Raw genomic sequence first — 15,649 nt, 5'->3', positions numbered from 1 at the left:
ACCGGTACCTGTATAGGTACCTTGTCATTATAAGCGAGCAAAGAGGCGCCGTCCACAGATCGGGGGTGCGCGTAATGCGGAGAGCCTTGATGCGCATCGCCATGCATCAATGCGGTACGAGTACTAGTAGTGTCCGTACCTGCAAACGCAGGCGAGATCTGCGCACTCCGATCGCAAGCATCCACGCTGGTGCTCTCGAGTACTACCTTGGTTACAGTTTATTCGATTGATGAGATCTTTTGCCTACAGGATGTGTGTCCCGATCATGTAAAATGAAGTGAGAAACACGTTAAAGGACTTCCAATTTCAGTTGAATGCTTCTAGGAGATCAGTGCTGGGGATACTCTGCAGAAACAACCTTGGAAGCTGCAGAAGAAACGCCATGGATACCTTGATGCATTTATCGAACCGGACTTCGGAGTCGGTTCCCCCACTACCTACTACCTTACCTTAGGTACCTAAAGCTGAGCAGCAGCCGTTGGGTCAACATCCTCGACTCTACATGTATACTGCCAGATCTGGACCTTGCGTTAGCGCCATGCGGCGACCCTGCACAGGAGGGCAATACTATGCATGCCTGGGTACTAGTAAGTCGATATGTATGTGCGAGGATGTTATAGAGCATCACATGAGTGAGGCATGTGCGTGTGTGTGCGTGAGTGTCCACGGCCCAGAGTTGCATCTTTGACAGCAGGGACACTGCAGAGTCATGAACCCATAATTGCCGGGCCCAAACGCCTCGGCGTCTAGACAACATGATCTCGCCGTCATGAGCATATACATGACTTGCGGAGATTCTGTGAGCGCTGAACAAGAGAGTCATGATGATGGCGGGAATCAAAAACAAGATTGCAAGAAACTCCCAGCGCCTATCGGACATTGTCCCGAGTCACCTTTCGTTGCCTCTTTGTCTCTATCCAACGTTTGTCTCTCATGCACGAGGCAACCCGCCTTTGTTGCCATGATCTGCGCATAGGTACCTAGTACTAGGCATGACAGCTGCAGTTAGTATGCTTGTAAGCGGGCCGATTTTGTCTTGACAGGCACTGTGCCTACCTCATATTACTACCTTGGTACTAGTATCACCAAGTGCTGACCGTGACCGCCTGTTTGACCCCATGGATGGCACTCCAGTGCTGTGCTGCAGGATTACAGCGGGCTACTACAGGCTCCTTACAGCGGCTACAGGCGATCCAATTGATTACCTAGGTACTTAGCGTATAGAGCTCAGGTAAAGGTCCGCTGGCGCTAGGCTGTTCTGGGCCGCGATGCCAACCGGCAGCTCTCACCCCCGTTTGCCCTCCCGTTGGTCTCATCTACCTTTTGTACAAGTCCCTTCACGCGTCTGCTTCCTTTCCAGCAGCCCGTCGCGCCGCCTCAGCCTTCTGTCGCATCTCGGCACTTGCGCCCCCCCGTCACGATCCTCGCTCTGCTGTTGGAAAAAAGCACCCAATACTGTCTGCTGCTACAGACGCTTCTTTGTCGTTCTTGGGCGCGGAGTCACAAAAGAGGCCCGGCTCAGGTCTGCCGGCATCTCATCCTCTTCTCACCCGCCGCTCACAATCAACAGCCGGCATCTCCAGCATCACCAACTTTGACGCTCTTGCAATCCTGCGGCAACGAGGCCAGCTGCGTTCAACAATGCTCTAAAGCCAACCATTCGCCACTTTCTCGTTCCTTTGTATTTTCTTCATTTCCCCTTTCTCTCTTTTTTTTTTCATTCTCTTTCCCTCTCTCTCCTACGCCAGCCTTCGTTGTTTACCTCGCTCGGCGTCATCTGGGTTGTGGCTCATTCACCCTCTCTCATTGTCCGTCTTCTTCTCTCATGATTGGCTTCATCCCGCCATGACGGTGAAAACTAGGTGTCAGCGTCGAGCCCCCTTTCTTCATCGCAACTGGATCAAAGGCGCCAGAGCCTTGAAGGACTCTGCAGCTATGGGCAACATAGTGTCCTCACCCATCCACAAAAACTCACACCGAATCGACCATGACGACAGCCCGCCCCTCAAGAGGCGGCGCCTCTCGTCCTCCGGCTCCATTGATGCCGACCGTCTCGTTGCGTCTCCGCGCGCCTCCGACTCGAGATCTGCTCTCAAGATCGAGGTCTTCAAAATTGCCCACAAGGACTCCAAAAAGGTCAGATCCTACCAAGCCTACGGCGTCCCTCGCGAGGTAACTCCCACCAAAGCTAGCTGCAGGATCACCATCTACGAACTTGGCTCCGGCTATACTCGGCCTCTCCACTGCCAGAGCCAAGTATGCGACTTGACCACGTTCAAAAACCCTGTGGGCCCTCACCGAGTCGCCCGCATCGCATTGCCCAAGCCGTTCTACATCCCCCAGGAGAGCCTCCTCATTAACCGGCCGGATGATAACACGTTTGACCTGGCAGACTCCTACCGCATCGTGGTCGAGTTGGAGGCTACTCGTGATGAGCCCTGGCCGCCGTTGGACGCAAGCGATTTCGGCATTCCAGCCTCCTCCAGCCTCTCCTCGGCCCCCGGCAGAGCATGGGTCCTATCAAGCCAATGCGAACAGATCTATGGTAGCCTCAAGAGTCCCTTGACCTTGTCCGCAGGCCATTCAGCGCATGGGCCTGAAGTTCATACGGACTATGTCATGGATCTTGATTTGCGCTGGGAATCCGGCTTCAGAGCAGTGAGGCACTTGGATAAGGGGTCACAGCCATGCATCAACGCTGTGGACCCCGACTCCGACCCCTTTTTGGATCATGCAATCAATGGAAGGAATCCAGGCGTCAACGGCCATCACGTGGACGAATCGTCTGTCGAGATGGACGACGAAGGCCTGGATGGCCCAGACGGAGCGCAAACCCCTTCGAGGGCGTTGAGAAACCGGAAAAACACCAAGGTGTATAATTTGAAAGTCCTCAGCGACCAAGCTCAGGGAAGGGAAAGGAAGCGACGGTCGCAGTCCAGCCACGGCACCCCGAGCGAGGGCCGCGTTAGCTATCTGCTACCTCCTGATCAACCGGTTTGCCTCAACTATTACCGCTGTGTGACTTGCGGAGTCCACAACAGGTCGATGCAGCAACTGCAATTCCACTTGCAAACCTCACACACCGCATACAACTACGTGCTCGAGACGACGAGTCAGGGACCACAGTTCCGAGTCACTAGCCGCTGCGAGTCTATATCATCCCCCTCCAAGGAGTACCAGATAAAGCCACCCGTCAGGCCATTTAACCTGGAAACTCATCTCAACGGCGACCTGTCATGGGTCTCTTCACGGCTTGGGCCGGATACAGTTGATGACGTTTTCACCTCCCCAGGCAAGAATGTCGACGAAGGACAGCATTTCCGATCGCCGGTCGCCACGCAGCCGCGGTTGGCCCAGCGGCGCCCTGGGGACCCCAAAAGCGACAAGGTTCTGGTGCCCAACATCAAAGAGCCTCTTTTCGACCCCATCAGCAGAGCACGACTGATGCCAGGTCAAGAGGTGCCGAAGAGAGTCCTAGACACGACGTGGCTCATCCAGAAACATCGGGAGAGCACGAGCGACTTCTCCGACGTCACCCCCGCGGAGAAGGAGTACATTTGGGAGTGGGATGGATATATTCTTCGCCAAAGCCTCACTTCTGCCGCCTACTTTCCTCGCGCCTGGCTGGGCTTTGTCAGGGAGAAGGCGGCCTGGCTTGTTGCCGCTGATCAACGTGTACTGGAATTCGGCAAGCACGCCAGCTTGCTCCGAGTGCGTGATATGCTAGATGACAAGACCATGCAGGAGGCCTTTTCCCACATCAACGATGCTCGAACGAGGCTGCAGCTGAGCAGTGAGAGCGGCAACGTCGAGCCCGCAGAAGTGGACCCAAAGCAGTCTCCCCGAGCCACGGAAATTCGCAAAGGTTCAAACGGCTGCACCATTTGCCAGCTTCCGGTCCTGGGGCCCAGACTGCTGGTCTGCTACAACAAGGTACCGCTCACCCTCACGTCGTTCCCATGTTTTTTCTCCTCGAACAACATGCTAATGAAACTTTATAGGCTTGCCCTCGTAGGCTATACCACTCGGACTGCATACAACAGGAAGCAGCCATGCCGGTTGACAACAAGGACCGTTGGCTCTGTAACGCGTGCTACGCAGGCAAATTAGCCTAGGATACGAAAGCCAAAGTAGAGACGCCGAGCAGTACAGACGATTCAAAGAGTAAGGATTCATCGGGTTCGTCAGTTTCACCAGGTACATCAGTTCCAACAAATTCATCAGATCCACAAGGACCATCAGGTCCAAAAGATTCATCAGGTCCAAAAGATTCATCAGGTCCAAAAGATTCATCGGGTCCAAAAGATTCATCGGGTCCAAAAGAACCATCAGGTCCAAAATATTCACCAGATTCAAAAGATTCTTCAGGTCAAAAACAACCATCAGACGGCCCTAAAGCCCCAGGCGGGCCGGATCCTCCGTTCCGAATACCCTGGTGGCTTCAGGAATCTGAAGAGGAATGCAAATGCTTGGTTCGATCTCGTGGTCGGCGTCGCAAGTGATGGGAAAGGCACGCCGTGATGGGTGCACTTCTCGTCGTCGTCCTATACACTCAAATCCGCGATGGAGGGTGGAAGAAGACGAAGGGTGATATATCATGTACTTACCTTTTAGTCTGTTTCTGGCTGAGGGAAAGGCTGGCTGCCTCCACATGAGTTATGATCATGATGTGCATCACGTTCAGATAGACAATACTCAAATGAAGAACAGAATGAAAAAAAATCTGACACAACCTCGAGTTGCCTGTACAATTCTACACGACATGACCGAATACCCGATATCCACAGCCTGAGAATTCTGCATCTGCAGTGGATATAGACGGAAATCAAGAGTACATTTTGTCATTCAAACGCTACCTTCATCCCTTTTGTTCCTGATTCCAGTGTCCAGTTTGCACCCGATACATCATGCTGCCTCCCCCACCGTTCCTTGGTATTAAATTAGAACTTGTACTTGCCCTCCCGCTTCTTCTCGCTGAGCTCCTTCTCGGTGCGCTGCCGCTTTCTGCTCTCCTCCGCAATCATCTGGCTCAGGTCATCGTCGTAGGCCCATTTCGCACCGATGCCCTCCGCCTTGTTGCTAGCTTCGTACTTGCTCCGAAGGTCGTCCTTGCTCAGACCGCCCTGCTGGTTGAGCGAATCCACGTCAATCGCGACGTCCACATCGCCGGGCTTCTTCCGCTTCCGAGAGTCGTCGTCGGCGCCCAGCACGGGTATGCCAGACGCTGCGGCGCGCTGGGCGGCGCTGATGTCGTATGCGCGATCGCTGCCGAAGAAGCCCTCGGCACGCACCTGCCGCTCAGGCACAACCGTGTAGGCGGAGCGCGGAGCAGATGACTCTTCGGTTTCGTAACCACGTCGCTGTTTTCGTAGGTCCATCTCGCCGGCAATAGATGTCTCGACTCCTTGCTGTGAATAATCGGGCTGCACCGTGCTGGTGTATCCTCCAGGGGTCTCGAGCCCGCTGACATCCTCGATGCCGCCGGGACCCTCGTCGTCCTCTTCCTCTTCTTCCTCGGATTCTTCTTCCTCCTCCTCAGATTCCTCCTCGCGTGGTTGCAGCTCTCCCCACAGCGTACGCTCCACGTTCTCTCCGTTGGCTGCTTGGGGCTGCGTCAATTGTGCTTGGCCAGCAGCACCGTTTGGCGCGGTCAGACCAAAGACATCGCCGCCGTATAACGGACGATTGAACTCGTCCACTGGTGGCTTGCCCCAGCCGCCAGGATGGAAGCCCCATGATCCTCCAGGAGGCGGCGGCGCGTTCAAGCCAGGTATCCTCAGCGTAGGGTAGCTGGGAGGTGTGCCGAATCTCTGCTGGTTGATGAGCCAAGGAGGAGGTGCCCCGGGCGGCATGCCGAGTGCTTCCTTTGTGGCATCGCTCAGCTCTCCAGGACGGAAGTGCTGATAGTCGACCTCGCTCTCCTTGCCCTCGTAGTAGACCTCGCCGAACCGCGTCAATTCCGGCTTCGTCTGGAAGCGGAAGAAGGCGTCGTAGAGCTTCTGGTAGTCAATATCCAACTTTCCCATCTTGGGCTGGACGCGCTCTCGTTGCTTCTGCTTCAGCGTCTGCTCGGCCTGCTTCTCCAATACCGCGTCACGCATCTCTGCAATTCCCGTTTCGGCGATGAATTTTGGCAGCCGAAACGCCGACTTCTCAATTCCTCGCTTCGAAGACAAGTACTCTCTCTTCATAGCCCAATGGGAAGGTACAGGGACGACGTTTCTCTGGGCCTTGATCTGAACCAGGAGCCGTGGGTCCGACGATGATACATCCTGCCATTCAACCACTTCCGGTATGCTGACAAGTGCCTTGAGCTGTGCAACGGTAAGCTTGTTCATCTGTTTTCGCTTCTTCTTGGACAGCTTTGGCTGGCTAGGGTTCTCGTCCTCTTCATCAGGAATATCGTCGTTATCGCCGAAGAAAACGTCGCCTTGGTTGCCAGCATTGGCCTCCTTGGCAATCTGGTCTTCCGCAAAGGAAAGACCAAACTTGTTGAATACGTCTCTGTACGCGGCAAACGCGGGATCATCGTCCAGCAGATCTTCTCGGATGGGCTCAATAGTGACGGTAGCGGATGGTTTGGCCGCGTCGGCTGCGCTCTTCTCATCGACACCATCTGTCGGCTGTGGCGATTCGTCGCTCTTGTCTGCGGTTGGCTGGTCCGGCTGATCGGAGTTCTGGTTCTGCATCGAGGTCAGCACATTTGCGATACGTGACGGAAGCACATGGGGCACGGGGACAGACATCTGCTTTGGCCTTCTTCTGTTCCTTCTTCTTGGCCCTCCGCATCTGGTTCTTGGTCATCTTTGGGGCCGCCATGGTGAAGCAGCGCCTGGCGACAGGCTATTGGACTTTGGAAAGGCGGCGGGATTAGCTGCCTGGGTGAGGAGCTGGAAGAAGGCGTAGAGACCCGCGAGAGCGACGACGTATTGCTTGGGATCTCTTCCCATGCCGCGGCGGACAGGCCGAGTCTCGAAGAAAAGCGAGGCTGTCGAGGCTCGATCTGTCGGGTCACTCGGTCGGTCGGTCAGGCCAATGGACGAGGTCGGGCCTGCCTGACAGCTGTAGTGGCGAGATGGAGCGAGTCGGCACGTGGGAGAGGCGCAGAGGAGGCGGACGAGATGGAGAGAGAGGGAAGAAGGATGATGCAGCAGGGCATGAAGGAAGTTGGTCTGGCTGCTCAGAAAAGAAATGGACAAGCAGCAGCTAAACCCGATCGTGTCGTGCCAAGGCTGGCGCGTCAAGGCAGTGGGGCGCGCGGCTGTCGGCAGAGGTTCGGATAAACGCGCGGCTGGTATCTGCAAGTACCGGCGAGTACAGGCCGCCCGAGTGTAGCACAGAGGCTCCCTCGTGGCGCTGGCACTCGCTAAGGCGGCCACTCCTGTCCGGCAATAGGGACCTTTGAGTGACCTGAGCGAACCTGCCGCCGCGCCGGCGATCCCCTTTCCACACCTCTGCCATATCTTGTGTCTCCCCTCGTATTTTGGTTTCCTCTTCCTCCCCCTCATAGTCTGATAGCGACTTTTCTCTTCTTCTCACCTGTTGCGCGAGTCTCATTCTTCCCTGGGAGCAGTCGAGTACCTCGCATGGCTCTGTCGTGGTAATGGACGGCTTACCCTTTGCGCCCAGTCTCTCGTTTCACTCCCCTGCTCCAAATGTCAATTGACGTTGCGGCGTAACCCAGAAAAGCACCGCCTCAGAGTTGACGTTGCCCTCGGATCGCCGTCTTGCCAGCTTGAAGCGGTTTGCGCATCTCGAAGCTACTACAATCAACAACGCTCGCCGAAGCCTTGCGCAACCAAGAAAAGATCTCCAAGTACTCGAGCGAGGCATCATCTATAGGGCCGCTGCGTAATGGAAAAGTTCCCGAGCCTGTCGAGCCCACCACATCCAGGGAGCAATGGCTTGAACGATCTGGGCTCGACGCCCGCGAACGGCAACGGGGACGGCAACGGAAGCATCAATGGCAATGGCAATGGCAATCTCAATGGATATCCGGCGGCCAATACGTGGTCGGCGTCGGGCCGCTCCCACACCCGTCAAAAGAGCCTTGGCGATGCCTTTCGGACGATTCGCGCGAGAAAAGGCAGCATGAGCCAAAACGCCCACGAAATTGCCGATGCGCTGCGAGCCCCCGTATCTCCAAAGCTTGTTGTATGTCACGCCCTGTCTTCGTGTATGATTTTTGTCATGCAACGCGGAGGTTAATGTTCTTCTTCTTGCGCAGATGCTTTGCCTGATGTGGTACACGTCATCCGCCTTGACCAACACATCGTCAAAGTCCATCCTCAACGCCTTTGACATGCCGGCCACCTTGACCTTGATCCAGTTTGCCTTTGTCTCTTCTCTCTGCGTCTTCCTCTCCTGGCTGGCCAGCGTCTTCCCCGTCCTCCGAACCAGGATTTCTGCGCTGCGACACCCCATCCGCGAGCCCAGCCGGGAAGTCATTATGACCACGCTGCCCCTCGCCCTCTTCCAGATCGGCGGCCACCTCCTCAGCTCGACTGCCACGGCCAAGATCCCGGTCTCGCTCGTGCACACCATCAAGGGCCTTTCGCCGCTCTTTACCGTGCTCGCATATAGACTCATATACAACATCCGATACCCGACCGCAACCTACCTCTCCTTGATCCCCCTGACCATAGGCGTCATGCTGGCTTGCTCCAGCGAGTCCCACTATGGCGGGCAGTTGCTTGGCGTTCTGGAGGCGCTCCTGGCAACGCTCATTTTTGTCACACAAAACATTTTCTCGAAGAAGCTGTTCAACGAGGCCGCAAAAGTCGAGGCCGACGGCGTGGGAACCCAGTCCAAGAAGCTCGACAAGCTTAATCTGCTATGCTACTCGTCCGGCATGGCCTTTGCCCTGACATTGCCGATATGGTTCTGGACAGAGGGCACCACCCTACTCATGGACTTCCTCCGTGATGGGTCCGTAGACCTTACTGATAGGCCGAATTCCATGGATCACGGCCGACTGGCGCTGGAGTTCATCTTTAACGGCACCTTCCACTTTGGACAGAACATTATCGCTTTCATCCTATTGTCCATGGTTTCCCCTGTCACCTACTCCGTTGCGAGCCTCATCAAGCGCGTTTTCGTCATCGTCATGGCCATTATCTGGTTCAGGAGCCCGACGACCTCCGTGCAAGCCGTGGGCATTGCCCTCACTTTCCTCGGCCTGTATCTCTACGACAGGACCAACGAGAGCAACAAGGCCGACCGAAGTGCGAAATTCATGACGCAGTCCCGGGCCGGAACGCCTCTACTACCGCTCAACGAGATGCCGGCCCAAACCGGTCGCTACCAAGCCTCCTCTCCCCAGCCGAGAAACGGGCCATTCTACCCGTAGATCAAGGGGGCGAGGTGTTAAAACGACAAATGGGTTGTCAATCAGGGAGTTTTTCTTCTTTGGCTATCTTCAAAGGAGGGAAAAGAAATCAATGGGGAGTTTTCTTTTTGTTTCTGGCATTTCCAAGTGCTACTTAGCACATTTCGATTTTGCACGTCAAAAGAGTTCACGGACATGTATCTTGCGACCTTCCTCGAGCGACTACCTCTATCAGATGGTTCTCGAATATACTGAGACGAGACAGATGGATGATCAGAATTTAGGGCCCCAGGGATTTCTTATGTCCCTGAATTCATTATGAAGCATGCTTTGGGGGAGCAAACAAAAGGAAGGTGATTCTGGGAAGGCGACGAAATCATCGGGCGATTTAGACGTGTTGTATCACATATAGTTCGGGAAAGCGACTGTCTTGTTGAAAAGACGGGCTGATAAAGGCGATAGATCGGGATCCAGCAGGCAATTGTCGACGCTGGAAGTGTAACATAGTAGAAAAGCCATGGTCCATTTCTTGTATGCTGCCCGCGCCGCTTCGCCTGCATCCACTCAGTTGACAAGTATGGACAACAGTAGCTCTGGTTTGATGCACACGGTGACTCGTTTGGCACTGAAATATCAGAAATCATGACCCATGCGGGCGTTTATTTGTTGGTCATCCCTCTCATATTCTATTGACAGAAATAGTAGAGTGTCATACGCCGCAGAGCCTAGGCTCACTGCGAACCCTTGGAACAAAGAAAAGAGGGTTTGGGAAGAAGAGAGATATCATAATTCATCCGAGCTCGCACGCCTTGATAACCCGTTGACCGGCACCGACATGATAGAACAAAGGAAAAAAACCAAATAAAGAAAAACGCCGTCACAATGTATATCCTGACCGTGAGGACCCTGAAGAACTCCGTTCCACTTGTGAAAAGGCCGTGGTTCCCATGAAATCGTAAACTGAATAACTCGCTCGCATGAGGGTAGTCTATTGAGGTGGAAGGCGGCTGGGGGGGGGGGGGGGGGGGGGTTAAAGTGCCCCGCAGGTTTGGCCCCGAGAATTCTTTACAATCCCGCCGCCGCGGGACACGATAATGAGATGCGGGTATCTATCTTGTAATGCTTTGGACGTGCCAGCAAAGTCTGGCCGGTGATGAGAGTATGGGTGCGTAGCAGAGATGAAGCGAGGAATGGCGCAAGTCCCCTGATACATCGGATCAGCGTATCTGATAAAGGGCAGTCGGGATGAAAGGTTAAGGTCCGAGAGTCGGCCATTCCCCACGCTGCATTGCCGCAGGTATCGCACCCCGCAGGTAAGCTAGACCCTGGCGATATAGCGTCGCTTGATGGCCGAGCAATCGCGGGGAAGTCCCATGTCCGGGTATCAATCTGAGACCCCTAGCGAGCTATTCGGCAGTGCCTCATAACGACGCCAACAGACAAGCTCCAAACTGGCGCCATTGATACACACGAAGAGCTTCTTCATAGCGAGTTGCCACTAGAGTTGTGGCTCGATTCCCCGGATTCTGGTCCGGAAGAGGTAGGCGTTGTTCGCCGGCTAGAGCTCTTGCGGTTGAACCCCAGTGCTGCGCCAACCTTTTTCCATCCCTTGTTATGCGCTGCAACGGCCCGGTGAAAGCCCCCATGAGAAGCAGGAAAAGTCCACTCGGAGGTGGGTGGTGTTGTAGGCGGCGTCATGGGCTCCGTGATTGAAGGGGAAGTGCCGCTGCTGTCGGCGGTTAACGTCTCCGGATCCGTACCCAATGAAGCCGATGTCCGGTCAGAGGATGCCTTGGGCGAAGAAACGTGGAAATCATGATGGAAATCGGCAGCGGGGGTCGCGACGGATTGCAAGAAAGGGACCAGGACCGAATCGTTCATGAGTTCGTATACGATGCGTCCAGCTTCGGCAAGCTCGGAGGGATGAGGAGGGTCTGGACCACAGGGCACCCGCAGGAGGCGATCGCGAACCTGAGCAGGAATGTTCACCTCGCGCGGCGCACATGGTATTATGTAAACCTGCATCAGCTTCTCCCACCATGCGCACACCCTTTCCCTACAGTCATCCGAGGGGTTGGGTTCGGAAAGGGTCTGTTCGTAGACGGTGGCATAGCGCTGAGAGTCCAGCGTGAACTCGAGCGTCTCCATGCAGTGGTTCTGCGAGAGATAGGCCATGAAGGCGCTCAGTGTCCATGGCGGGGGAGCGGTGTCGAGAAGAATCTCGTTGAGCGTCGGCGGACGACCCGTCATGGTGTGCCGGGGTGATGATGCTTCGGACGAAGAGGTGAAGCTAGTCGGGCGTGAGTGCGGCGTGTAGGAGGAGTCATGGAAGTCTTCGAATGCAGACAAGGGCCGTGGCTGCTGCTTCGGGAGTGTGAGGAGGGCTCCAAGAGGCTGTCGTATCCTTGGAGTCACCATTCTTGGTGAGATGGCACAAGCGTGCCACTTTGCAATGTGCGAATCCCTAGACTCCTGGCGAGAGCGCCCTCGGCATGCCCTTGCCAGAAGAAGCCTGGGAAAGCACCACAGTTATATCTGCACTGCGGAGGATGAAGCGGAAATGGTCGATCCAACAAGAGGGGATGGCTACCGAGCGTCCTGGACCATCCGGGAACGACGCAACCACAGTGAATGGGCGACGTGCGAGCCGGGACTGAATGACAATGCCGAGCCGGAAGCGGGCGGAGCTACACAGCTCAACTCAGACTCAGCAATGAAGCCAGCCCAACTCTAAGACGGTCACGTAATCCTGATGGGATCCACCGGGCCAGCGAGGAAAGTTGACTTTTGGAAAGGAGAGGAACCAGAAGGGGAAGATTCGAGTCGACGTGGATTAACAAATCATGCACAGCGGAAGCCGAGCGAGCAGTGGGATACGGCTGATGGTCACGAGCGAGGCTTCGAGGACGACCAGGCAAAGTAAACGGCGGCGGTGAGGACGGATCGTATGGCGGGTGGCGTGCAGGTTGGCGTGCAGAAAGATTCCAAGCTCGTGGAAAGCGAAGTATCCGAACGCAATGCAGCGAAGATGGCCAGAGAAGAGAGAGAGAGAGAAAGCAGACCAGAGCAGATGAGAGAGCAGGTGAGAGCAAGATCAAGAAACGAGCGCGAGCACGATACACGTCTTTTGTACAGAGCCGCAGGTTATCGTTTGTACTTGTAGTGGCAGGCGCAAGGCCGGGCATCTCGCTGGGTGGCGGGGGCAGAACCTGGAAGGCACTGAGCAAGATGCACAAGGCAGGTGGAGACGGAACTTGGTGGCTGCGAGCTAAATCAGCATCGAGGCCTATCGGGGATCGGAAGGTGGGCGGCAGTGGCCCTGCTCCTGCCTTGGGGTGCTGTAGGTTTACCTCGCGGTCTGGCGCTTTGTGCATGGCGCTAGTCGGCTTAGGACTAGTCGTTCTCGTCAGAAGTCGTTCTGTGGTTCCTTCTATTTTTTTCTCCGCCCCTTCTTTCCTTCGCTCGGGTTGGGGGGGCGAAGGCCAAGGGACGGAAAAAAAAAGATGGCAATGGCAATGCAAACTCAAATATCGGCGTCTACTTGTACTAGAGCATCGGCATCGCCTAGCATGCTTCATGCCCAATAGTTTCTCCGTTCAGCACTGGCAGCGGGGATTTATTTTCTAGCATCATCTTTTGAAAGGGAAAATTTTTGAGAACAAAGCCAACAAAGGTGAAAGGGAAGAATAGAATAGTAGTAGTACTACTAGCTCCTGAATAAGGAGCGCTTGCACTCTTGACCGGAAAGCCGTCTTTAACCCTTCCCCCTCCCAGCTGCACGAAAGCGGAGGACAGGCAGGCCGAAACGGAGATCTCTTCCCAAAGCTGCTCCAGCTGTGCACTGCCGTTCCAAGTACCTGGCAGTCTGGCGGTACCTCGGGCGGCGCCGTAGATGCTCTTCACCGCGGCGTACACAGTACCTCGGTGTGCAAGGTTGCAATGATACCGGCTGCAGGTTGCAGGTTGGCAGGCACGGGGGGAAATGCGGTGCCGTGGGTGAGTCTGGTGATTTCCAGCATCAGTGGGCAGTTGCTTCCTATTCCATCGCTGTGTACCCGCAGCAGGGGGAGGAAAGAGTGGGTGACGCTGAAGGGATCGAAGCGAGCGTCGAGTCGAGAGAAGAAGGCGCGACATGGACGGACCCGGGCGAGGAGAGAGAGAAAGACAGACAGACCTGAGGGAGAGACGGAGCCTGCGGGGTACCTGTGTGGACTTCCTGACCGCTGGTAGAGCGCGACCGGCCTGCGCTGCCCGCTCGTGTCGGCCAGGTATTGTTTCGTACCCGGCGGATAGATCGGTCATGGCAGTTCAGTTCACCGGGGCACTCACTACCTTACAAGGTACCCTTGGTGAGATGGGGCAGCAGCAAGCACCGACCCGGCCAGTCGGCGACAGCGACTCCCCCAACTGGCAAGAGACGGACGGCACTAGAAGCCTGCTGGAAGCCGGCGAAACACGAAAAAGAAGGGGGAGAAAAAAGGGAAGAGAAGAGAAAAAAAAAAAAAAAAAAACCTGCGCTGTCAAACGTGTCTCGTCCGTGCTGGTCTCACCCCCAAAGTGTCGCCGAGGCCGCTAGAATGGCGCTAGAAAAGACAAGCCTCAGCAAGCTGGTGATCCCTGCCCCGAGCAAAAGGGCGCGCGTCCCCATTCGGCAGCGCGTCACCCGACAATGATTGGGTGGCTGTGGCTCTGCCGACTCGTCACATCCCTTGGGCCTGAATCGTGCCACGGCTGGGATGACGATTCGACGCCGCCAATGTCATGACGATGCAACGTGCCGCCAACACGCACAAGGGCCCAATGCGGTGGACCTGGGCACTGGGCAACTTTGAGGTAGGGCGGACGGGCTACGGAGGAACTACCTCCAGATACTTGCCGGCTCTGGCAAGTCTGGCTCAGGTGGTCGACACCAGTCGTATCTTGTGCGTATCGTCAAGTACAGGTTGGACAACTTTTGAAGAAACCTGGGACACAAATGGTGTTGGCCTGCGCACGTCACATCACATGTCGATGCAGCGCATTGCACGAAACACACACACAAGACATAATACCCCTTGCTTTGTCTTGCTGTTCTGCTCTGCTCCCTATGATTCAGTGCGTGCTGCTTGCAACCAATGCTCTGCCTGCAATCGTGGTCATGAAGCATCAGTCGCTACACGTATAGACGACCTCCTTGCATCTAGGGGCGCACCGAGCTTAAGAAGCCAGTGCGACACGACGACTCACACCAAGCCAGCCAAACTATGCAACCTGCCGCTGTGCAGCTGCTGCCACGGCCACGTAGGCAAACTCGGAACACGAAGAGGGACGAGAAAGAAAAGGAACAGGTCGAGTGGCACAGGCTACTAGTAATCACCTCCATGGGTTGTCGCAGCAAAGATTCATCGGCTACCGGGATAGAAGGGAGGCCAAGATGGCCTACGGGTAGGTACGAGTTTTAGCAGAACGGTTTTTGCCTCCCAACCAATATTGCTCGTGTGTCTCACCGGCCTGCCCGACTCAGACACACAACAGCACCAACAGCAAAGGAGAAGAGAATCGATCCCATGCTGGTGTATTACTGTACACCGCTTCATTCTGTCGATTTAGCAGGCATTCGTCCCTTGCTCGACTTACAAAGGGCGAGCAAGACCCTGTATGTATTACTGCCTGGTTTGTCATTTCTACTGGTTGATTCCATGTCCACTTCTCTCCATACCCAGGTACCGGTCAGTATGCAGGCGTCTCTGAACGGCAAAAACGAGGAGTAGTAGAACATGGTATCTTTCACCTCTACTTTGTGCCGTGTGCTCGCACAGCCATGGACCTGAGCTACCTTATCCGGACGCTTCTCATGAAGTCTGAGCGCTAATAATAGAGGTGCCATCTCCCTGATGGGCAGCAATAGTGCTGAGGATATAGTAGTATGTAATACCTACTGTGAGCAAGGGACTAGACCAGACATGGCAGATGTGCTTATTATGTGGTTTTCCGAGCTGACAGTTACATGCTCCCTGGGTTTTGAGCCTTGCTCTGGACCAGGCGTCTCTTTTCTACCTATACCGCCGGTATCATATTACATCCCGCCAACGTGCCGTATGGAGCAGCACTTCTGATGCTTAACCAGATTGATGTACATACCTTACAGTACACCGAATGCAGCCAAATTGATGACCACAAGAAAAGGGAGTCTACAAGATCCCCGGACCACACAAGGCTTCGGATATGCGCACACAACGGGTCTGCTGCGCCTTATCCGATTCAACATTCAAATCGAAACGTTCATTTGGCGGTCAACTCTGCTCTATTAGCTAGTCTACCGGACGAAGTGCAGACCACAAT

The 15,649-nt window shown here is 55.1% G+C and overlaps 5 protein-coding genes across 5 annotated transcripts; 3 read left to right on the top strand and 2 right to left on the bottom strand.

Moving 5' to 3' along the window:
• Positions 1 to 1,845: 1,845 nt before the first annotated feature.
• On the top strand, positions 1,846 to 4,115 carry TRIREDRAFT_80807 (uncharacterized protein; the record flags this gene model as incomplete). Its single annotated transcript, XM_006968042.1, has 2 exons — positions 1,846 to 3,933; positions 4,002 to 4,115. 2 exons carry the CDS (start codon positions 1,846 to 1,848, stop codon positions 4,113 to 4,115), a joined length of 2,202 nt encoding a protein of 733 aa, XP_006968104.1.
• Positions 4,116 to 4,172: 57 nt separating this feature from the next.
• On the top strand, positions 4,173 to 4,388 carry TRIREDRAFT_43371 (uncharacterized protein; the record flags this gene model as incomplete). The annotated part of the gene is made up of 1 exon (XM_006967908.1): positions 4,173 to 4,388. A coding segment is annotated over one exon (216 nt), but the record flags the coding sequence as incomplete, so codon positions are not given.
• Positions 4,389 to 4,940: 552 nt separating this feature from the next.
• TRIREDRAFT_80806 (uncharacterized protein) lies at positions 4,941 to 6,819 on the bottom strand (the record flags this gene model as incomplete). The annotated part of the gene is made up of 2 exons (XM_006967978.1): positions 4,941 to 6,683; positions 6,718 to 6,819. 2 exons carry the CDS (start codon positions 6,817 to 6,819, stop codon positions 4,941 to 4,943), a joined length of 1,845 nt encoding a protein of 614 aa, XP_006968040.1.
• A 728-nt stretch (positions 6,820 to 7,547) lies between these two features.
• TRIREDRAFT_123364 (uncharacterized protein) lies at positions 7,548 to 9,349 on the top strand (the record flags this gene model as incomplete). Its single annotated transcript, XM_006968041.1, has 2 exons — positions 7,548 to 8,154; positions 8,228 to 9,349. The coding sequence occupies exons 1-2, from the start codon at positions 7,855 to 7,857 to the stop codon at positions 9,347 to 9,349; spliced, it is 1,422 nt and encodes a 473-aa protein (XP_006968103.1). The 5' UTR covers positions 7,548 to 7,854.
• Positions 9,350 to 10,810: 1,461 nt separating this feature from the next.
• TRIREDRAFT_72259 (PAK-box protein) lies at positions 10,811 to 11,746 on the bottom strand (the record flags this gene model as incomplete). The annotated part of the gene is made up of 1 exon (XM_006967977.2): positions 10,811 to 11,746. The coding sequence occupies one exon, from the start codon at positions 11,744 to 11,746 to the stop codon at positions 10,811 to 10,813; it is 936 nt and encodes a 311-aa protein (XP_006968039.1).
• Positions 11,747 to 15,649: the final 3,903 nt, after the last annotated feature.

Source organism: Trichoderma reesei (assembly GCF_000167675.1).
Source record: "Trichoderma reesei QM6a unplaced genomic scaffold TRIREscaffold_20, whole genome shotgun sequence".
NCBI lineage: Eukaryota > Fungi > Ascomycota > Sordariomycetes > Hypocreales > Hypocreaceae > Trichoderma > Trichoderma reesei.
This window is presented reverse-complemented; position numbering and strand designations above follow the sequence as displayed.